At 46.2% G+C, this 18,710-nt stretch overlaps 1 protein-coding gene across 2 annotated transcripts; it reads left to right on the plus strand.

The window, feature by feature from the left end:
* The first annotated feature begins 2,585 nt into the window (after positions 1–2,585).
* Positions 2,586–11,169, plus strand: TGIF1 (TGFB induced factor homeobox 1). Of its 2 annotated transcripts, XM_079943214.1 has the most exons (4): positions 2,586–3,030; positions 3,282–3,466; positions 8,828–9,054; positions 9,853–11,169. In XM_079943214.1, exons 2-4 carry the CDS (start codon positions 3,451–3,453, stop codon positions 10,426–10,428), a joined length of 819 nt encoding a protein of 272 aa, XP_079799340.1. In that variant the 5' UTR covers positions 2,586–3,030; positions 3,282–3,450; the 3' UTR covers positions 10,429–11,169. The 2 variants fall into 2 exon arrangements, with proteins under 2 accessions (XP_079799340.1, XP_079799339.1); XM_079943213.1 differs by lacking the exon at positions 2,586–3,030 and having other exon boundaries at positions 3,100–3,466.
* The last annotated feature ends 7,541 nt before the right edge of the window (positions 11,170–18,710 follow it).

Genomic DNA, 18,710 nt, shown 5'->3' on the forward strand with positions numbered 1-18,710 from the left:
CGTGGAATCAGGCTTTATCAGCGGTCACTGAGATGAAGGAAATAAATAGTCTTCAATCACTTGATGGACCACGTATCAAAATAATAACTGCAAGTATTGATACACTTTTCTGGCTTATGTGCCTTTCCAAGTTTCTTTTTGAGTTTTTGCTTTAGAAGGGTTTGCAGCTGTGAAAAGTAACTTAACTCTGTGTCTTTTCTTGGCCTTGAGGCAGCCTGGGAAGATAAGACACCAAATGGAACTGTGTGCCTGGAGGGAAAAAATAATGGTGTAAAACGATGATCGAGTACCAAACACTTTCTCACTTTTCATTCATGCAATTTTCCAATATAATTAACATCCACATGAATTCGGCAAATAATACATAGTAAATGTGAATCCACATTTCTTCCCCCCAAGCACCGGGAAGAATCTTAAAGGACACTGGATCAGTTTCAGCGAGAGGCCCTACCTGGGATATTTCGGGACTCACAGAGCCAGAACTGAAACTTGTTTTTCCACCTTGAGAAAAGCAAATAAACAAAAATATCCTAAGCAACCGCTGGTTTTTCAAGCCCACTCTTTCGGGTTGTTTTCCTGGCCTGTGTTACGCAGACTCCAGGCACTTTCTTCCCAGAATGCACCAACAATCCAAAGCTTGCAACAAGTTTGGGACGGGCCTTGAGGATGTGGGAGGGAGGACATCGACCCGGGGCAGGGGGCCCGTGTTCCTCTCGGGAGCATCTCGCCAGCTTTAATAGCTGCTTCGGTGTGATTCGCTCGAGCCAAAGGTGAGCATTGCCCGGACCAAGCCGGACCTCCAGCGAGAGAGTTGAAAGTTCGACTTTCTCCTCCTGGCCATTTGAAAAGAGGCTTTTAATTCTCGGCGCCCCTTCCCCGGTAAAGTTTGTTTTCTAGCTATAAACTCCCTGCAACCCTCGGTTTCCATCTCGGCTGCTTGAGAATCGCAATAATCAGCCAAGTTCACTTAGACGAAGGAAAAGATACTTTTGTGTACATAATGAGAGCCACCGCGTGGCCGCGGAGAACCACGCGGAAGAAGGAAACAGTTTTGTCTCGCGCTGGTGCAAACGGCCCAGGGGGAGGGTTAAGCCGACCCGAAGGCGGGTTTCGTGGACCGGCTTCGAAAGAGGCCGAGGCAGCCGAAGCGGCTTTCGAAGTTAGCAAACAAAGCGTCTCCCCAGTAACCGGCTCCAGACGAGGCTCCTGCCACCCCGACCGCTGAGGCGCAGCGCCGGCGGTCCGGCTCCTCCTCCTGCGTCCCTCCTCCCCCTTCTCCCGGTCCCCAACGGATGTGAGCCACCAATCCCAGCAACAAACAACCCTTCAAACGCGGGAGCTGAGCGGCCCTCTAACGGGCCCCTCCCCGCCCCACATCTGTCCTGCGCGCGGGCGCAGCCGCTGATTCATCTGCCGCCAGGCCGGGAAGGAACTGCGCTCCGGCAAGTTACAGGGGAGCCCCTCCAGGCTGGTGGTTTCCCCCAGGACCATGTTCCCCCCTTGGTCGTTTTAGATGTGTGTTCTCTTAGGTGCCGAGCAGTCGGCACACCACAGGAAAAAAATAATCGTAAGGTCGTTCCCTTCTTAGACTGACGCTGTTTTCCTTGTTTATCCATTTTAAGCCCTGTAATTGGAAAAAACCACCCAAGCTTTGTAAACTCTGGCCTTATTCACTCTCGGGGCGGGGGTGTCTTTTTTGGGGGAGGGTGAGTATGTGGGCGGCTGGCTTTAATTTTCAGTGTAATCCTAAAACAGAGGCTCCAAAATCTAGTTAGTCATCGTTTGGCTGCCTTATTCCTCCTTGGGTTGAACCTTATTTCCACGGAGCTTCTGCCGGGTTCTTCACAGAGATTACAAAACAAAAACAGCACAGAGCAGAAACTGGAGGCTGACTCGGGAGCTGACGTCTCTCTCTATCAGGCTAAATTATTTACGTTTGGGTTTTTTTTTTTTTAAGTGATGGGGAAAGTCTTAGTGTGGCATGTGACAGTTCATTTACTTCAAAACGACGAAGGGGACAAACGCGAAAAGGAGAGGAGAGAAGTCTTTTTAAAGGGTAATTTCATCTAGGAACTCCTACTGGAGTCCTCCTCTCAACCAAATTAAAGCAACAGGAACATGTATTTACTTAATGGTTAGTTTCTGTTTGAAGTACCGGGGGTGGGGGGGTGGGGAGAAAAGGGTCCCCTAGCAGGATATAAGTCCTAAAAGTAGACTCTGTTTACCGAAACAGATGAGCGCCCCCGGGGGTGGTAGCCCCCTTCCCATAAAGGCGGCACAGCTGCCCGGGTCCGGGGGTGCGGATGTCAGGCCGAGTCTAGGCGGGGCGGGCGCGCGTCCGGGCCGTCCCCAGGCAGAGACTTTTAAAGAGCATGTGAGCATGACAAGTGTCTGTCCGCAACATGTTAGATTTCGAAACTGCCTTGCAATCCAGTCCGAAACTCGCAGCTTTAGCCGGGGGGAACAGACTTTCACCCGGGGTGTCTGTGCCTCATCCTCCCCCCCCCCCCGCCCCCCACTGTTGCTGTGGAGGAAGAGCCCCCGGAGGAGAAGGGTGCGCCGCGCCGCGCCCGCGTGTCAATGGCAGCCGCGCATTCTGGAAGAAGTTGGTTCTTGTCCCGAATACTTTTCCTACGGAGCCCCGCCCCTTGAACCAGCAGCCGCTGTCTTCTCCTGCTGCCAGAGCAGGGACTGTGGAGTTGGGGCAGCTGTCAAAAACGAAAGGGGAGCCTTTTCTTCCCTGGGGTGGAGGAGGGGGAGGAGGAGACGGCCTCTTTTCCATCTGTTGCAATTTCCTAACCAAACGCACCCTCGCCAGGCCCGGGAAGAAAGGCCTAAAGTAGAAACTCGGGGCGCTCGGCTGGTGTCGCCGCCGCCGAGCCGGGGATGCAGGCGGCGTGCGCGCAGTGGGGAGCAGCGATCGCGTTTCTGGGCTCGGCCGCCCCCACGAGGAACGGGTGACAGCGGCCCGGGGACGCGGGGTGAGGCGGCGCGGCCGCGGCGCTCGGTGCCGTCCTCCGCGGCTGGAAGGTGCGGGGGAGGGGCGGAGGAGCGGCGGGGCGGGCGGGGGACGGGGCGGGCGGCTGGGGGCGGAGGCAGGACCTCCTGTACCTTCCCTCCTCGCCTCGCTCACTCTGACAGCGCCGAGGTGCGCCGAGCAGGAGCGGGGAACAAAGGAGCGGAGTGGGGAGGGGAGCGAGTTGGGCGAGGGGGAGCCCCCGGCCGGCTGCCAGAAGATTCCGGCAGGAGGAAGCCCAAGTGTCACTTGAATTCCACCCAAGGAGCGGGAGCCTGGGATCCGAGCGCCTTGTTTAGCAATAACGGCTGGAGCGCGTCCTACAAGTTACGGGAGAGTCGGCCGGGAAGGAGGACAATCACTCGGCCCCTTCGCCCTCGCTCCTAGCCCCTGGAGACCCCAGCGTCGCCTCGCGCTGGAAGGGGAGCTCCAGAATGAAAAGCAAGAAAGGTAAGGCTCGCGGGCTGCGCGCGCCGTGGACGCGAGTCCCAGGGAAACGTGCTCGAGGGGCGGCGCTGGGTTTGGGGCGAGAGTGACTTGGTGGACTTTTCCGCCCCGGGGCTCGCAGGCCCGAGCGGCGGCCGTTCTCTTTGTTGAGGCTGCGTCTGAAATGGCAGTTGTTGTTTCCTTCTTAGACACAACACCGAGGGGCTGTTGTGGGGAGACTGGCCTCTCCACGCTGCTGGCACGTTGTCAAGAAACACGCTCGCCGCCTTGTTTGTGCGCCTGCAAGTTTCATTGTCTCCGCAGACACCCCACGCTCGCCGCGTGGCTTCTTGCTCTTTCTCGCGGGCGGGGGAGTGGGGTCCGGGTCGGGGGCACCCCTGCCCCGCTTTTCCCCGTTGGGACCCTGGGCGGCCCGGCCGGCGGAGCCGCGGCGCCTTTGTCTCAAAGTTGGGCTCCAGGGTCCCCGCTCACTCACGGCTGGGCCGGGCACGTCTTCTCCAGGGATGGGGCGTTTACACCATCAGAGGAAGGCGACTCTGGACCCCAGGTCGCCCCCGGGTGTCGGTCCCTTTGGAAAGCTAGACTTTTCAGAATTCCCAGCCTCTACAAGTTTTCCCACGATGTATCTGGGGCAAGAGGAAGAGTTAGGACTGCGGGCAAGCGGCGTGCAGTCAGAATGAGTTCAAGTGTGACATGCAAAGAGTGAGTCTGTCATTGTTTCCACGAAGCGTTCTGGAAGCTTTATAGCTAAAACTTGCCGTCAGTCTGGTTTAAAAACAAAATACACAGAAAGAAAAAGGGAAAAAAAAGACACCACCACAAAAGGTCAAAGAATTTTAACTCCCTTTTGAAGTTAACTTTTCAGTCCCTAGCAGGGAGGTACCCCCGAATGTTCCGTCGTGGGCCGGAGTTGGCTTTTCTGTTGTGATTTATGTCGAGTGGTTCAAAACAGAAGTTAATCGCTCGGGGAAGCCAGCGCGGGCGGGGTGGGGGGAGGGGTGGCTACTGCGCATGCCCAGCTGCGGCCAGAGTTTCTCCAGCTCCACATTCTTTCAGACTCGTCGAGCGAATACGGTTAGAACAGACTCCCGTTAGAGTGGGGCAGCCTCGAAGCCGAGAGGGTTCCCTCGGCCACATTTTCACCTTGGATTTCTGTTCGTTTGATCCTGGGCTGGTGCCTTTGAAACACGCGGAGCTCCCCACGTCCCGCTTTGCGGGCGGGAGTCAAACTAAACGTCCACCCCGGGGCCTTGGTAGTTGTAGTGGAACTAACTCCCCGCGCGTCCTCTCCCCGGGGACCCTGAAGGGCGAGAGCGGGGGCTCAGAGGTTTGGACGTTTAACTGGGCTCGGCGAGAAAAGGCGTGCGGGGAGCGCCCGGGGGCGCCCAGGGAGACCAGGTCAACTCGTGGAAGGCTGACAGGTCCAGATCGTCCCTGGGAGGCGTTCTCTCCCTTCTGGTGAACTGACTGGGACAAGTTGGGTTGTTTTTGACGGGTGCGTCTTGTGATCCGCGAGCAGAGCAGAGCTGGGCTTGCGCCGGGGCGGGTTCCCCCCATTGTTCGGGCTCTGGCGGGGAAGGCTGTGATGATCCTCCCCGACCACCCGTAAGGCTCTGGGGTTCCCCCCTCCCCGCTATTGTGCCGGTGCCCCCCCCGTCCTTCCCGGCACCCCTCTCTCGGCGCCCTCCCCCCAGCCCAGCCAGGGGACGGGGCAGGAACCCGCCGGTCCCTGGGGAATCTTCGGGGCGCGCTGCCCCGGGGCGCGAGGTACTGCTACCGCGCCGACTCATGGAAACAATGAAAGGTGACGTGTTGGAGGGGAAACTTCGCGACTGGTTCGGAGCCCTTGCGGGGGAGCGGAGACTGCCGAGGTTGCCCGGGTTTCTTTCCCTTTTTAGGTTTTCCTGGCAAATCCTTTGCGGGTGGGCAGGCCCCTGAGGAGGTTGAGATTCACGGCCCCGTTTTCAGTTTCTTGTAATCTGAAACTCCAAGGCCTGGGTTTGCTCTCACTCGTGCGGTCGGAGGGGCGACTTCAGCGGGGGCCGAGGAGTTGGCGGAACAAAAGCTCCCGGGCCGGCCGGGCCGGGCTCCTCCCTCGGCGAGTCCCTCTAGGTCCTGCCCGCCCTCGCCCCGGCCTCCAGCCACCTGGGGGCCCCGCGCCCAGTGGCCTCCGCTAGGGCTCCGGAAGAGATCTGGCTCGCCGAGTTGGACTGTCCGTTTTATAAAAGTCAGTGAAAATCTTTTCAAGTTTTGTTGAAAACAAAAGCACTTAAAAACTCAATCGCGGAGCCGGGGATTTGGTAAGACTGCTTTGTGACAATAGTGTCTCGTCTTAGAAAACTGAGAATGCCCAAAAGATCTCCCCAAAAGATTTTCAAACAAGCAGGCAGATTCGTTGAGGAAAACCCCCTAAGTCTCTTTGCTCCCGGTTTCTGACGATGTGGGGTTCTTGCTTCAGACTTCTGCGGCTGGGTTCATCCTAGCGCTCCTTGGATTTGGTGCCTGGGGGGGTTAAGTACATTTCCCGTCGCTTCTCCTGAGATGTTCTGATCAGGAAACCTGTTAGGTTAGGTTTGTTTTTTCCTATTTGTACCCTTAAGCGTTGCCTTCGGTTATTGTTATTCCCAGATCTTTTTCTAGTCCAGATTTTTTTTTTAAGAGTCCAACTTCACAACCATTGTCTCTCTGCCCCCCCGGGCTCTGCCCCTCCCCCTGTTACTACTCAGGAAAAAAAAAAATGCTTTTTAGCGCTGTGGGATTCATAGAGCATCTTGTGGCTTTCTAAACAAATTTCCTTGTATGTGGATGGAGTAAAAGAGGCTTGTGATCCCCCCGCACCGCCCCCCCGCCCCCGACCACCACATTTTTTAAAGTGTGAGCAGAGTAAAACGTTTGGAAACAAGTCGTAACCGGGAAAGTGTTCCAAAGCTCTGTTACAATAGGAAATGAGTAACTTGGAAAAGTTTTTTTGTTTTTCCAAGTTGAGCCACAATCCGGAGGGAGAGTTTTAATGAAAACAGTCCTGACAGCAGCAAACGTGGTTTGCTGTAGTGAAATATCAGCTGGCACAGCCGAGGAATTGAAGTCTTAACTTCCTGTTCCGTCAGCTTTTGTGCACATATTGGAAATATTTGTTAAGAGGTCCGGAGGCCTGGCCGCTCTTTTATTTAAATGAACTGAGAACAGAGTAAAGTCGCTGCAGTTTGGTGTTGCTTAACTGAAACCTGCTTTTGTGTCACTAGCCTGTTTTGAAAGATCAGGCTTCTTGTCAAACTAAGTGAGCAGATCAAAGGACAGGCTTTAGGGGTTTTTTGTTTGTTTCAAACTATTTGTGATTGTCAATTTACAGTTGGGAATTCACTGTTCAGTGAGCAGACTTTCACACTGTTTCTAAAACGTTAAAAAGGGGAGGTGGGGTTAATAGCCTAGAGAAGTTCTGACTTTTCAGACTTTTTGAAGAGTTTAAACAAATTGCTTTATTCACATTTGCTTTAGTCATTCAGTTACTTGACACGTTTTTAAAAGTTAAGATTTCTTTATCAGAGCAAATGTAAAACAGGAACATTTATAATTTCTTAAGGTTTTTTTGTTAATAGTTCTTCACCCAAGTTTCAACACCAGTTTTAAAAGTTTCTCATCTTCTCAACAGTGAAAGCACTTTCAGTTTTAAATGTGCCTCCTTTTTTTTCTTTCTTTTTAAGCAGTTTAATGAAATCTGGGTTGAAAAACATCAGATATGCAGCTGCTGTTAAAATTTAGGGTTGCTGGGCCTTTTACTGATGGCTGTTTGTTAATTAAGCCTTGAGCCAAAGTGAATTTGCAAGATCATCCTACTCTTTTGTTAGAACTTGCTTTACTTTGTCTTTGGAAGGTTCTGCCTTTTCTGCGGACACTCCCTCCAGCACCTTCTGCCCCCTGCAGTCCAAAACTGAAAATGTGTCACCAAGAAGAGTTAGACTCAATTAACTGATGAGCTAGCTCATCAGCAAATCTTGAATGAGTAGCTTTTTGAGTTTCACTGTGTTAAAATGCTTTGAAAGGATGGGGTTTGGGAAAAGTTCCTTTAAGATACATTGAATGGTTTATCACTCTGAGGAATATTCTGTTTTTATTTCCTAACAAGGTAAACCACTTGAGCTTGCGTCAACAAAGTTAAGAGTGCCTACCTTTAAATGTCATGCTACCTTAATTTCTTTTATATAGAAATACTGGTTTTTCAAGCATACTATAGTTTGTAATTTATTTATGTTTTTAAAATTCTTAATTGTCTTCAAAAATGAGAATATACGTCTTTAGTCAGAGTAGCCTTTTGTAGTTTTGAAACGGGGAAGGGTTAAAGTTCAAAATTATCTTTAAATGTCAAAAGGGCCAAGTCTGAATTTTTGTAGAACCCAGTCTATGTGTGATTTAAATATTCTCTATGGGTGTGACTTTTTAAAAATTTCTGGTAGGATTAAAGCGCTTGTAAACAAAAGCGTTTCCTCTGGGGGTTGCATATTCAGTTTCCTTTGTCATGTAACGATTTAAAGCTGATCTCTGCTTATTGATATGTAGTATCCTGGGTTCGGATTAAACTGGCAGTTGAAATTTACGGAAGTTTTAAAGTTTATTCACTACTAGGCATCCTTTGACCCCTTACATTAAGTACTAAAAATAGAATAGTTTTATGCAGTGAAATTTAAAACTTCAGTGGTTGTTTGCATTTAGTAAAAAGTGACTGGTACTGTCCATTAAAAGTAGGTGTCTAGTTTTGAATAAATGGGGGTAGCAATGAAAAGGAAAAGAAGAGGAATTGGCAGAAAATTCTGCCATGCATTTTATCTTTAGACTACTAACTGGGTTACAAGTGTAATTTTCTTGGCTTGTATCAGTGGAAAAAAATCTTCCTTTTTATTTCAAAACCTTCAGCGGAAGAGGGAGGAAGAACAGTGTTTCAAAGGTATATTAGTTGGATTGTTTTTCCTAGTTAGCAATGACCTCACGGAGAAGGTTGTCAGACACATCCCGTCTGCTTATGACACCTTTCCTGTTTCACACGTGGCAAGCTATTCGCTTTAGGTGCAGCTGTGTCTCACTTGCTGGATTAGACACTTCTGAGCACCATTGAAAAGGAATGTGAGATGTTGAATCCTATAGGAAAATGGGTACGAAAGGGAATCTGCCGGTGGGCTGGGAATCTAGAATATGCTGCCAGTCGAATTACTCTTGAGATTTCGCATGAGCTCTGGTGTTTCAGGACGGAAAACACCCGTTCTTCGCTTGTTTGGCTCTCAGGAGTTGAGAAAACACAGTTGTGCTGAGTGGTCAAAAGAGGTGAGCTTTGCTGATAACACTGGCTGACGGCTGGCCTCTGTCCTCTCGTAGGTGTTGTTGCCGCGTCTGGCAGTGAGACCGAGGATGATGACAGCATGGACAGCCCCCTGGACCTCTCCTCTTCTGCTGGCTCAGGCAAGAGAAGACGGAGGGGCAACCTGCCCAAGGAATCCGTTCAGATTCTCCGCGATTGGCTGTATGAACACCGATACAATGCCTACCCCTCAGAGCAAGAAAAAGCATTACTGTCCCAACAAACACACCTCTCTACACTACAGGTAAGGGAAAGGAACACCAGCTGTATGCCCGGGGGGTGTGGTGGGTTTTTTCCCCAAAGTCGCTTTATAGCATTCCTGTATAGCAAGTCATTAAGTGCCTCCCCACTCAAAAAAAGGGGCGGGGGCATATCTTTTTCTTGTAAACTTTTTATAGTGCTAACAGCTAATAACTGGCTATGTAGAGAAACAGAAACACTTGACAGTCATCTGTCAAATAGCATTTCCTTTAATGCCTAAAAGAGCCTTCCTTTATGCAACAAACATAAGAAGGAGGTTAAATCTTACTCTATTGCCCAGGAAACTGGTTTGATATTTAAACAAGTTCAGACTTCAGTGAGGTAATTCATGTTCTGTCTGTTGACATAGTCATTTGAACTGGGAAAAATCAGTAACTGGGAGGAGTGGCTCTTTTCATCCAGGAAAGGTTTTCCTGTAGTTGATTAACTTAAATGCTGGGGCGGTAGATAACAGGTTAATATGGGGAGAGTTAAAAGGTAAAATTCCCTCTCTAAAATCATTTTCAGGCGTTTGAGAATGTATACCTTTCTTTTCCTTCCTCCTGAAAAGGTTTAAGGATGACGAGAGACCAAAAAGGGGATTTGTATTAGAAAAAGAGGAGGTTTATGACAGGAAACACCTCTCTTTTCTTGGCCGGGCTCAACTACCTCTAAATAACTTTGAAGGTCCCGCTAAGCCTTTTCATGCCTCCTTTAATGCAAAGAGAGAGAGCAGTAAGGCGCCCCCAAGAAGGCTCTCGGGCGTGTTGGCGGAGTCTAAAACATCCCCGTATGATTTCAGGTCTGTAACTGGTTTATCAACGCCCGGCGCAGGCTCCTCCCCGACATGCTGAGAAAGGATGGCAAAGATCCAAATCAGTTCACAATTTCCCGCCGAGGGGCCAAGATATCTGAAGCCAGCTCTGTGGAGTCAGCAACAGGCATCAAAAACTTCATGCCGGCTCTAGAGGAGAGCCCTTTTCACTCCTGTACAGCTGGACCCAACCCAGCCCTAGGGAGGCCACTGTCTCCTAAGCCGTCATCCCCAGGATCCATTTTGGCTCGTCCCTCGGTTATCTGTCATACCACTGTGACTGCATTGAAAGATGTGCCTTTCTCTCTCTGCCAGTCAGTTGGTGTGGGACAAAACACAGATATACAGCGGATGGCAGCCAGCAGCTTCACAGACACCTCCCTCATGTACCCAGAGGACACGTGTAAATCTGGACCAAGCGCACACACACAGAGTGGTCTCTTCAACACTCCTCCCCCTACTCCACCGGACCTCAACCAAGATTTTAGTGGATTTCAGCTTCTGGTAGATGTTGCACTCAAACGGGCTGCAGAAATGGAGCTTCAGGCAAAACTTATGGCTTAACCCCTTTTTTCAAGCAAAACAGTTCTCAGAAATGTTATGATTGCTGGGATGATGGCAAGAGGTGAATTGCATTATTTTATATATTTTTTTATTAATATTTGCACATGGGATTGCTAAAATGAAGCTTCCTGTTACTGAGATGTTGTCAATGGAATACAGTCATTCCAAGAACTATAAACTCAAAGCTACTGTAGAAACAAAGGGTTTTCTTTTTTAAATGTTTCTTGGTAGATTATTCATAATGTGAGGTGGTTCCCAAGATTATGTGATTTTTTTTTTCCCCTCCCCTTTTTTTTGTTGGTGTCTTTTTCAGACTGTGCAATACTTAGAGAACCTATAGCATCTTCTCATTCCCATGTGGAACAGGATGCCCACATACTGTCTAATTAATAAATTTTCAATTTTTTTTCAAACAAGTATGAATCTAGTTGATTGATGCATTTTTTTCATGACGTAATAAAGTATTTTCTTTAAAAAGTACTGTAATGCAGAGTATTTTGTTGAGGGAGGCATCTCTTAAAAATGAGTAGGAATATAGCACCCCAATGAGCAGGAAGTTGGGGGTAGGGTGGAGTGTGAGTTAGGGGGGGTGTCACCAGCTCTTTGAAGAACTGTGGACAAGCCAGGCTGTATAAACAGGATGTGTGATAATTTACTCTTGATAGGAGGCATAGCAGGCCCTTAAATCTTTACTTAAAACTGCAAGTTGGAATGAATCGTTTCCATGGGTGTTTAGCTAACCACTGAATCCCTTGGTGACCTAGTCTGCGTATTTTAAGACACGACCCACGTTGAAAAGGAAGATCTCAAAGCACCTGATCGTGGCTCAAGTTTTCAGAAGTAAACAGCAACCCAAGCAGTTCTTAGTATTGCCTCCTGCATGTTACCGTCTAAAATAATTTTTGTTCAGTGGTCCAGTTAGGTAAGGCCTCCTTACGTTTAAAAGCATCTTTGAAAACATGGTCTAAAGTGGTGAAAGCAGTGGGGTTCTGTCTCCCGTGGGACTGTTAGTTTATTAGGTTTCTTTCCTAAGGTCACGGTTTGTGAAAAGCGGTACCATACACAAGTGGAGTTTGTTGGGATAGGCAGTTCTTTATGAAGCCAGGATGGCTAGAAGGGAATTGGTGGTGTTCCTTTCACTTGAGCAGGTTTGTCACATGCCACAAAACCATTCTTTGTAGTCATGCTTAGTATGAGGTTTCTTTGTTATTATAGTCATGTTCTTTCCAGCCCTGCCCCAGCTATGAATTGTCTAAGTTTGAGGGAGCATTAGAGCTTCAGTATTGTTTAAAGAATGTAGGAAAACTCTTCCAAACTTAAGCTTGTCTAATTTTGAAATTCTGTTTAGAAGGTGCCTACCGTAGAAAGAGCTAAACTCAAAGACTTCTCTAAGTGGAAGAGAAAAACTGATGAGGACAACCAGGAGTGGGAAGAAAAAACAAGGGAGGAGAAGGTGGTGCCTCTAGCCTGTGAGGGGGGCGGCTTTGAAGGGCTCATCAGCCTCCAGTGGGCTAGCCCCACCTCAGAGTTGCAGAAATAGACAAAACCAAAAAGGAAATAATGTACATAAAAGGAGCAACGTAAACAAATAAGAATGAAAAATCAAAGGGGATTAAGAATCATTACCTGCTTTAATAGCTAGATCAAATGCTGAAATCCTTTAAGTACAGATAAGAGAGACCAGCAAATCCTGAAAGGCTTCCCTTGATAAGACATTTCATTAATCATACTGGGTGGGGGAGGGGAGAAAGCAGTCATGTGAGTGATTTAAAAGAAAAATAAATGTCAAGGGTCAAATGAAACCCAAACATTAAAAAAAAAGAATCACCCCAAATGGATCCAGGTTGATAAATAACTGGTGTGTAACAAATGTAATTGGAAAGGTACATGTAAAAAAGTGTTTATTCAAATTGGAGCCAAATAGAAATAACTGTTTGCTTAGTATTTGCATGAAATATCTTTTTTCATTTGTTTACTTTTAACTTGTGTTTTTAAAATTTTATTTATTTATTTTTGGCTGCATTGGGTCTTCATTGCTGCGCACGGGCTTTCTCTAGTTGTGGCAAGTGGGGGCTACTCTTTGTTGGGGCTTCTTACTGTGGTGGCTTCTCGTTGCACAGCATGGGCTCTAGGTGCGTGGGCTTCAGTAGTTGTGGCTCGTGGGCTCAGTAGTTGTGGCTCGCGGGCTCTAGAGTGCAGGCTCAGTAGTTGTGGTGCACGGGCTTAGTTGCTCCATGGCATGTGGGATCTTCCTGGACCAAGGCTTGAACCTGTGTCCCCTGCACTGGCAGGTGGATTCTTAACCACTGTGCCACCAGGGAAGCCCTAACTTAATTTGTATTTAAAGTTCATCTCTTTAAGAATTTGTATTTAAAGTTCATCTCTTTAAGATAACATGTAGTTGGGTCATGCTTTTTTAACTGGCCTAACAATCTCTGCCTTATACTTGGTGTGTTTAGTTGGTTTATATTTAATATAACTACTGATATGTTTGGATTCAGTTTACCATTTGGATTTTTTCCTCCCTCTGTTCCTCTTTTCTTGCCTTTTTTGGGTTAGTTGAATATTTTAAATATTTTGTTGTGATTTTTCTATTGGCTTTCAAATTATATTGTTTTTTTATTTGTATTTTTGCGGTACACGGGCCTCCCACCGTTGTGGCCTCTCCCGTTGCGGAGCACAGGCTCCGGATGCACAGGCTCAATGGCCATGGCTCACAGGCCCAGCCACTCCGCGGCATGTGGGATCCTCCTGGACCAGGGCACGAACCCGTGTCCCCTGCATCAGCAGGTGGACTCTCAACCACTGCGCCACCAGGGAAGCCCTATATTGTTTTTAATGGTTGTTCTAGGGCATTACAGTATACATCTTTAATTTATCACAGTCAACTTAGAATTAATATTATACAACCTCATACAAAATATAGAAACTTGGAACAGTATGGTTCCATTTACTCTCTTCTTTTTTTGTTGTTTTTCATATATAATAGCTATACCTGATAAATCCAACAGTATAATGTTATAATTTTTGTTTGAAACAGGCATGTGTCTTTTTTAAAAATTAAGAGAAAAGAGAATGTATACAGGCATACATTGGAGATATTGTGGATTTGGTTCCAAACCACCACAATGAAGTGAATGTCACAAAGTGAGTCACACAAATTTTTTGGTTCCCAGTCCATATAGAAGTTATGTTTACATTATACTGTAGTCTATTAAATGTGCAATAAAAAATGTACATACCTTAATTTAAAAATCCTTTATTTGATAAAGAGTACTAACCATCATCTCAGCATTCAGCAAGTCATAATCTTTTTGCAATACTTAATAACATCAAAGATCACTGCGGGAATGCCCTGGCGGTCCAGTGGTTAGGACTCTGGGCTTTCACTGCCGAGGGTGTGGTTTCGATCCCTGGTTGGGGAACTAAGATCCCACAAGCCACACGGCATGGCAAAAAAAAGAAAACTCACTGATTACAGGTCACTGTAACAAATAGAATAAAAATGAAACGGTTTGAAATACAGCAAGAATTACCAAAATGTGGCACAGACATGAAGTGAACAAATGCTGTGGCACTAAATAGACTTGACACAGAGTTGCCACAAACCTTCAATTTGTAAAAAACAACACCTGCAAAGCACAATAAAGCAAAGTGCAATAAAACAAGGTATGCCTGTATATAGTCTTTTTTTAATATAAATTTATTTATTTATGGCTGCATTGAGTCTTCATTGCTGCACGTGAGCTTTCTCTAGTTGCGGTGAGTGGGCTACTCTTCATTGCTGTGTGCGGGCTTCTCATTGTGGTGGCCTCTCTTGTTGCAGGGCATGGGCTCTAGGCACATGGGCTTCAGTAGTTGTGGCACGTGGGCTCAGTAGTTGTGGCATGCAGGTTTAGTTGCTCCACAGCATGTGGGATCTTCCCAGACCAGGGCTCGAACCCATGTCCCCTGCATAGGCAGGCAGATTCTTAACCCCTGTGCCACCAGGGAAATCCCTATAGTCTTTTATATTTGCTAAATATCTACCATTTCTGATGTTCTTCATTCCTTGTGAGTCTGAATGACACGTCATTTCTCTTCAGCTTGAATTTTCTTGAGAATTGTGGAGGCCTGCTGGTGACTAATCATCTATTTTTGTTCACTGAAAATGACTTTTATTTTACTTTCATCTTTGAAGGATAGTTTCACTGAAGATAGAATCCTGGGTTGTTTTTTTCCATCACTTGAAAGGCATTTATTGTCTGGCTTCCATTGTTTCTGAAGAGACATCAGTTGTCACTTGTATCATTGTTCTCTTGTATGTAATGTCTTTCTCTGGCTCTTTCATCTTTGTATTTCAGCAGTTTGGCTATGATGTGCCTAGGTATAATTGTAGTTTATCCTGCTTGGGGGTTTGTTGAGCTTGGATCTGTAAGTTTATGTTTTGTTTTTTTACCAAATTTGGGAAATATTGGCCATTATTTCTTCAAAAATTTTTTCTCTTTTCTCCTCTCCTTCTAGAACTCCAGTAGATCTCTAGAACTCCAGTACATTATCTGAGATTATCATGTTTTTCTTTCATCTTTTTTTAAAATAAATTATTTATTTTATTTATTTATTTTTGGCTGTGTTGGGTCTTTGTTGCTGCACACAGGCTTTCTCTAGTTGGGGTGAGTGGGGGCTACTCTTTGTTGTGATGCATGGGCTTCTCATTGAAGTGGCTTCTCTTGTTGCGGAGCACAGACTCGAGGTGCATGGGCTTCAGTAGTTGTGGCTTGCGGGCTCTAGAGCACAGTCTTAGTAGTTGTGGTGCACGGGCTTAGTGGCTCCGCAGCGTGTGGGATCTTCCTGGACCAGGGCTCGAACCCGTGTCCCCTGCACTGGCAGGTGGATTCTTAACCACTGTGCCACCAGGGAAGTCCCTTTTCTTTAATCTTGCTTCTCTCTGATCTTCAGATTGGATCGTTTGTATTAACTTTTAATTCACCAACTCTTCCACTGTCTCTAAAGTGTTGTTGAGGCCATCCAGTGAATTTTGATATCAGTTATTGTATTTGTCACATGCAGAATTCCCAATTAGTCCTTTTTTTATCATTGCTATTTCTCTGCTGAGATTCCCCGTCAGTCTATTAAATAAGAGTATGTTTTCCTATAAGTTACTTAAAATAGCTTCCTTAAAGTTTTTGACTGCATTTTGCTTCAGTAGGAGTCACGTATTGATACTTTTTTCTTGTCTGATGATGTTTTACTATACAGTGGACATTATGGATGATACATTAATAAGGACTCTGGATTCTGCTACATTCCTCTGAAGAGTGTTAATTTTTGTTCTGCCAGCCAGTCATTTAGCTGGACTGAAACCTCAGTCTCCTTCTACCCCTGTAGTAGATAGTAGCTCAGATCTCTGATCAGTTCTTTAAGCTTCCAGCTGCTGCCTTTCAGTGGACTCACTGGGATTCAGAGTTTCAGGTGTGCTCCTTCCGCTGTTCCTTCCTTTCCAGGATTCCTCTGCTAACTTCATCTGCACTACCAACCCCAACTCGGTCCTTGATATCTCAAGCCATTAAGGCTGCAGCTCTCTGCCACCCTTAGTCTTCTGAAGAATGAGGTGTGCCCTCAGGTATCAAGGTGCAAACTTGCACGTCTTACCCCCTTGAAGTTCCCTTCTTCTGAAAGTGGATGACTGACCCTCTATTTTTTTTTTTTTTTTTTTTTTGCAGTACGTGGGCCCCTCACTGCTGTGGCCTCTCCCGTTGCGGAGCACAGGCTCCGGACGCGCAGGCTCAGCGGCCATGGCTCACGGGACTAGCCGCTCCGCGGCATGTGGGATCTTCCCGGACCGGGGCATGAACGCGTGTCCCCTGCATCGGCAGGCGGACTCTCAACCGCTGCGCCACCAGGGGAGCCCGACCCTCTAAAACTCTGAATCAGGAGTTCTCAAACTTATCTACACATTGGAATCGCCTGGAAAGCTTTAAAAACAACTGTGGCTTGGATTTCGGAATTTTTTAAAGATCCCCTGGTGATTCTAATGCATGAACAAATTTGGGAACCACTGCCCTAAACTATTCTTTAGCCACTGTTTCTCTTCGTAAGTAGAACACTGGGAGTTGACAATTGATTCTCTTTGCAGACCTAGAAAAATTTGCTTTTGTAGTCTTTTGGGGCATTTGACAGTTTTTGTAAAAGAAATGCAATTTGCTGTAGAATTATCACCCAGGTCAGCTTAACCAATGAGAGTTTAATTTGGCACTGAGCTCATCCTATGGTATACCTATAGCCCATACAATATGTAAAACCAAGACACTAACAAATAGACCTAACACTGCAGGAAGGTAAACGTGGGTTTGGATCGAACCAAAAAATAAAGTTTATATCTGGAACCTGGCCAGAGAGTAAAAAGCAGTATTCAGAGATCAAGGTTTAAACAGTCTCAGTGAGAGGAGAATGTGGCAGTCTTGACCTCTCACTAAAAACAGACTGCCATCTTAGATGGGTTTTATGATTCAGAGACTGGAAGCAGAAAATACTCAACAGGTACCTTGTGGCTGAAGAAAAGGAGTAACTTAAGGTTGACGGTCACAATAGGACAGCTGACAAGTAAGGGCAGCATGATAAAGCGATGGAGACCACAACGACAAGGATTTCACCAAATACCAAGGAAACAGTCTTGAATGAAATATTTTATAGACACCGGAGAACGTACAAACTCTGAAGCACTGAGTCAATGACTTACAAATGGAATCAAATCCCACGATAGGAATGTACTCAGACTTGCAGAGAACAGACATTTAAGTAACAGCATAGGGATAAGGAAAACGAAACAATAGAGGGGTTTTTCTAGAAGGTACATTGTTATCCTAAGAAGCCTTGCCAACTTGGTTTTCTTGTTTTTTTTAATATTCCAAACTTGTCTTCATAAATAAATTACTGAAACTTGAACATGGTCACATTTGATTGGATCACTCAAATGTATGACCTTAGGACAAATTCAGCTTTTCTGTCTTGCCTCAAATTATTGCTAATATGTATATACTTAATACACTAAAGGCATGTATTTTAATATGAGGATAGGGCTTTTAGAGAATGTAAATAGATTGAAATACAGTAAAAGATGGTCTTTTTAACTTTTAACCCTTTAAATAACATTTTATTACCTTTTGGCTTGTTACCTAACCTGATCACTAATGTTTTGTTACTTTAAAGTTCTTTCCAGGGAATTCCCTGGCGTTCCAGTGGTGAGGACTCCGTGCTCTCACTGCCAAGGGCCTGTGTTCAATCCCTGGTGGGGGAACGAAGATCCCACAAGCCGTGCTGTGTGGCAAAAAGATAATAAAAAAAGTAAAAAGTTATTTCCATTGATTTTTGTTTTGGAATTTGATTCATTCAGATGAGTCTGCGAAATGCCTATGTGTATATTTACGTTAGCTAACTTTTCCTCCAGCCTATTCGTACAGTCAGTCTCCCCAATCTGGAATATCACTTAACTTTAAATTCTCTCATCAACGGTCCTTCTAATTGTAACATGGTTTTCTGGTAGCATCTGTAAGTCCAGTACTGAAATAAAAAATGTTAGAGTGATTTGGAAAAGAAAAGCTATAATATTTATTGAAGATTTTATTATTTGTTATATTATTATGACAACCGTTCTTGAACACTTTGGGTGCATATCTCATTTACTCCTCACAACCCGGATGAGAGATGTTATTCCCATTGTGTAGCTGAGGAAACTGAGGCTCATCTGAGCTCGGCTTGTGTGTGGGTACCAGCCGGAATAGAGCCACGTTCCCTGCGAGATTCTGCAAGTTCACTTTCCACATACTATGCCTGAAATGAGACAACTTGGAACCATCCCACTTTCATCAGACTGTTCAGTAAAGATCTGATGGTCGCTTTGGCAGATGATCATATGCAAGTTTTCTCTTTCAAGTACCTCCACTTATTTTTCTGCTGTCAAACGCCCCCTTTCCTCCACCACTCCACTTCCTTTTGGCCACGTCTGCTTCTCAGGGAGACTTGCAGAATGTGACACGTCCTCCTGGTTTCCTAAACCTTATGATGAGCCAGGGCCTGAAATAATGAACTCTCCAAGGCCAAGAAATCTGTTTTGTAGTTTCTCTGTGCTAAGTCTTAACACTTAATCTACTATCCGGTGCATTTCATGTCCCTAAGTATTGGCTTTCTGAGCCTGAGACCTTGGCCTACTACCTTTTTTAGTATGTTTCTGTTTTTTATTTTGATGGAGAATTTTTAGACTTGTTCTAGTGGCTATAGTTACTCTGTGCTGCTCCTTTCAATTT

This window comes from Stenella coeruleoalba, assembly GCF_951394435.1.
Source record: "Stenella coeruleoalba genome assembly, chromosome: 14".
In the NCBI taxonomy this organism is placed as follows: domain Eukaryota; kingdom Metazoa; phylum Chordata; class Mammalia; order Artiodactyla; family Delphinidae; genus Stenella; species Stenella coeruleoalba.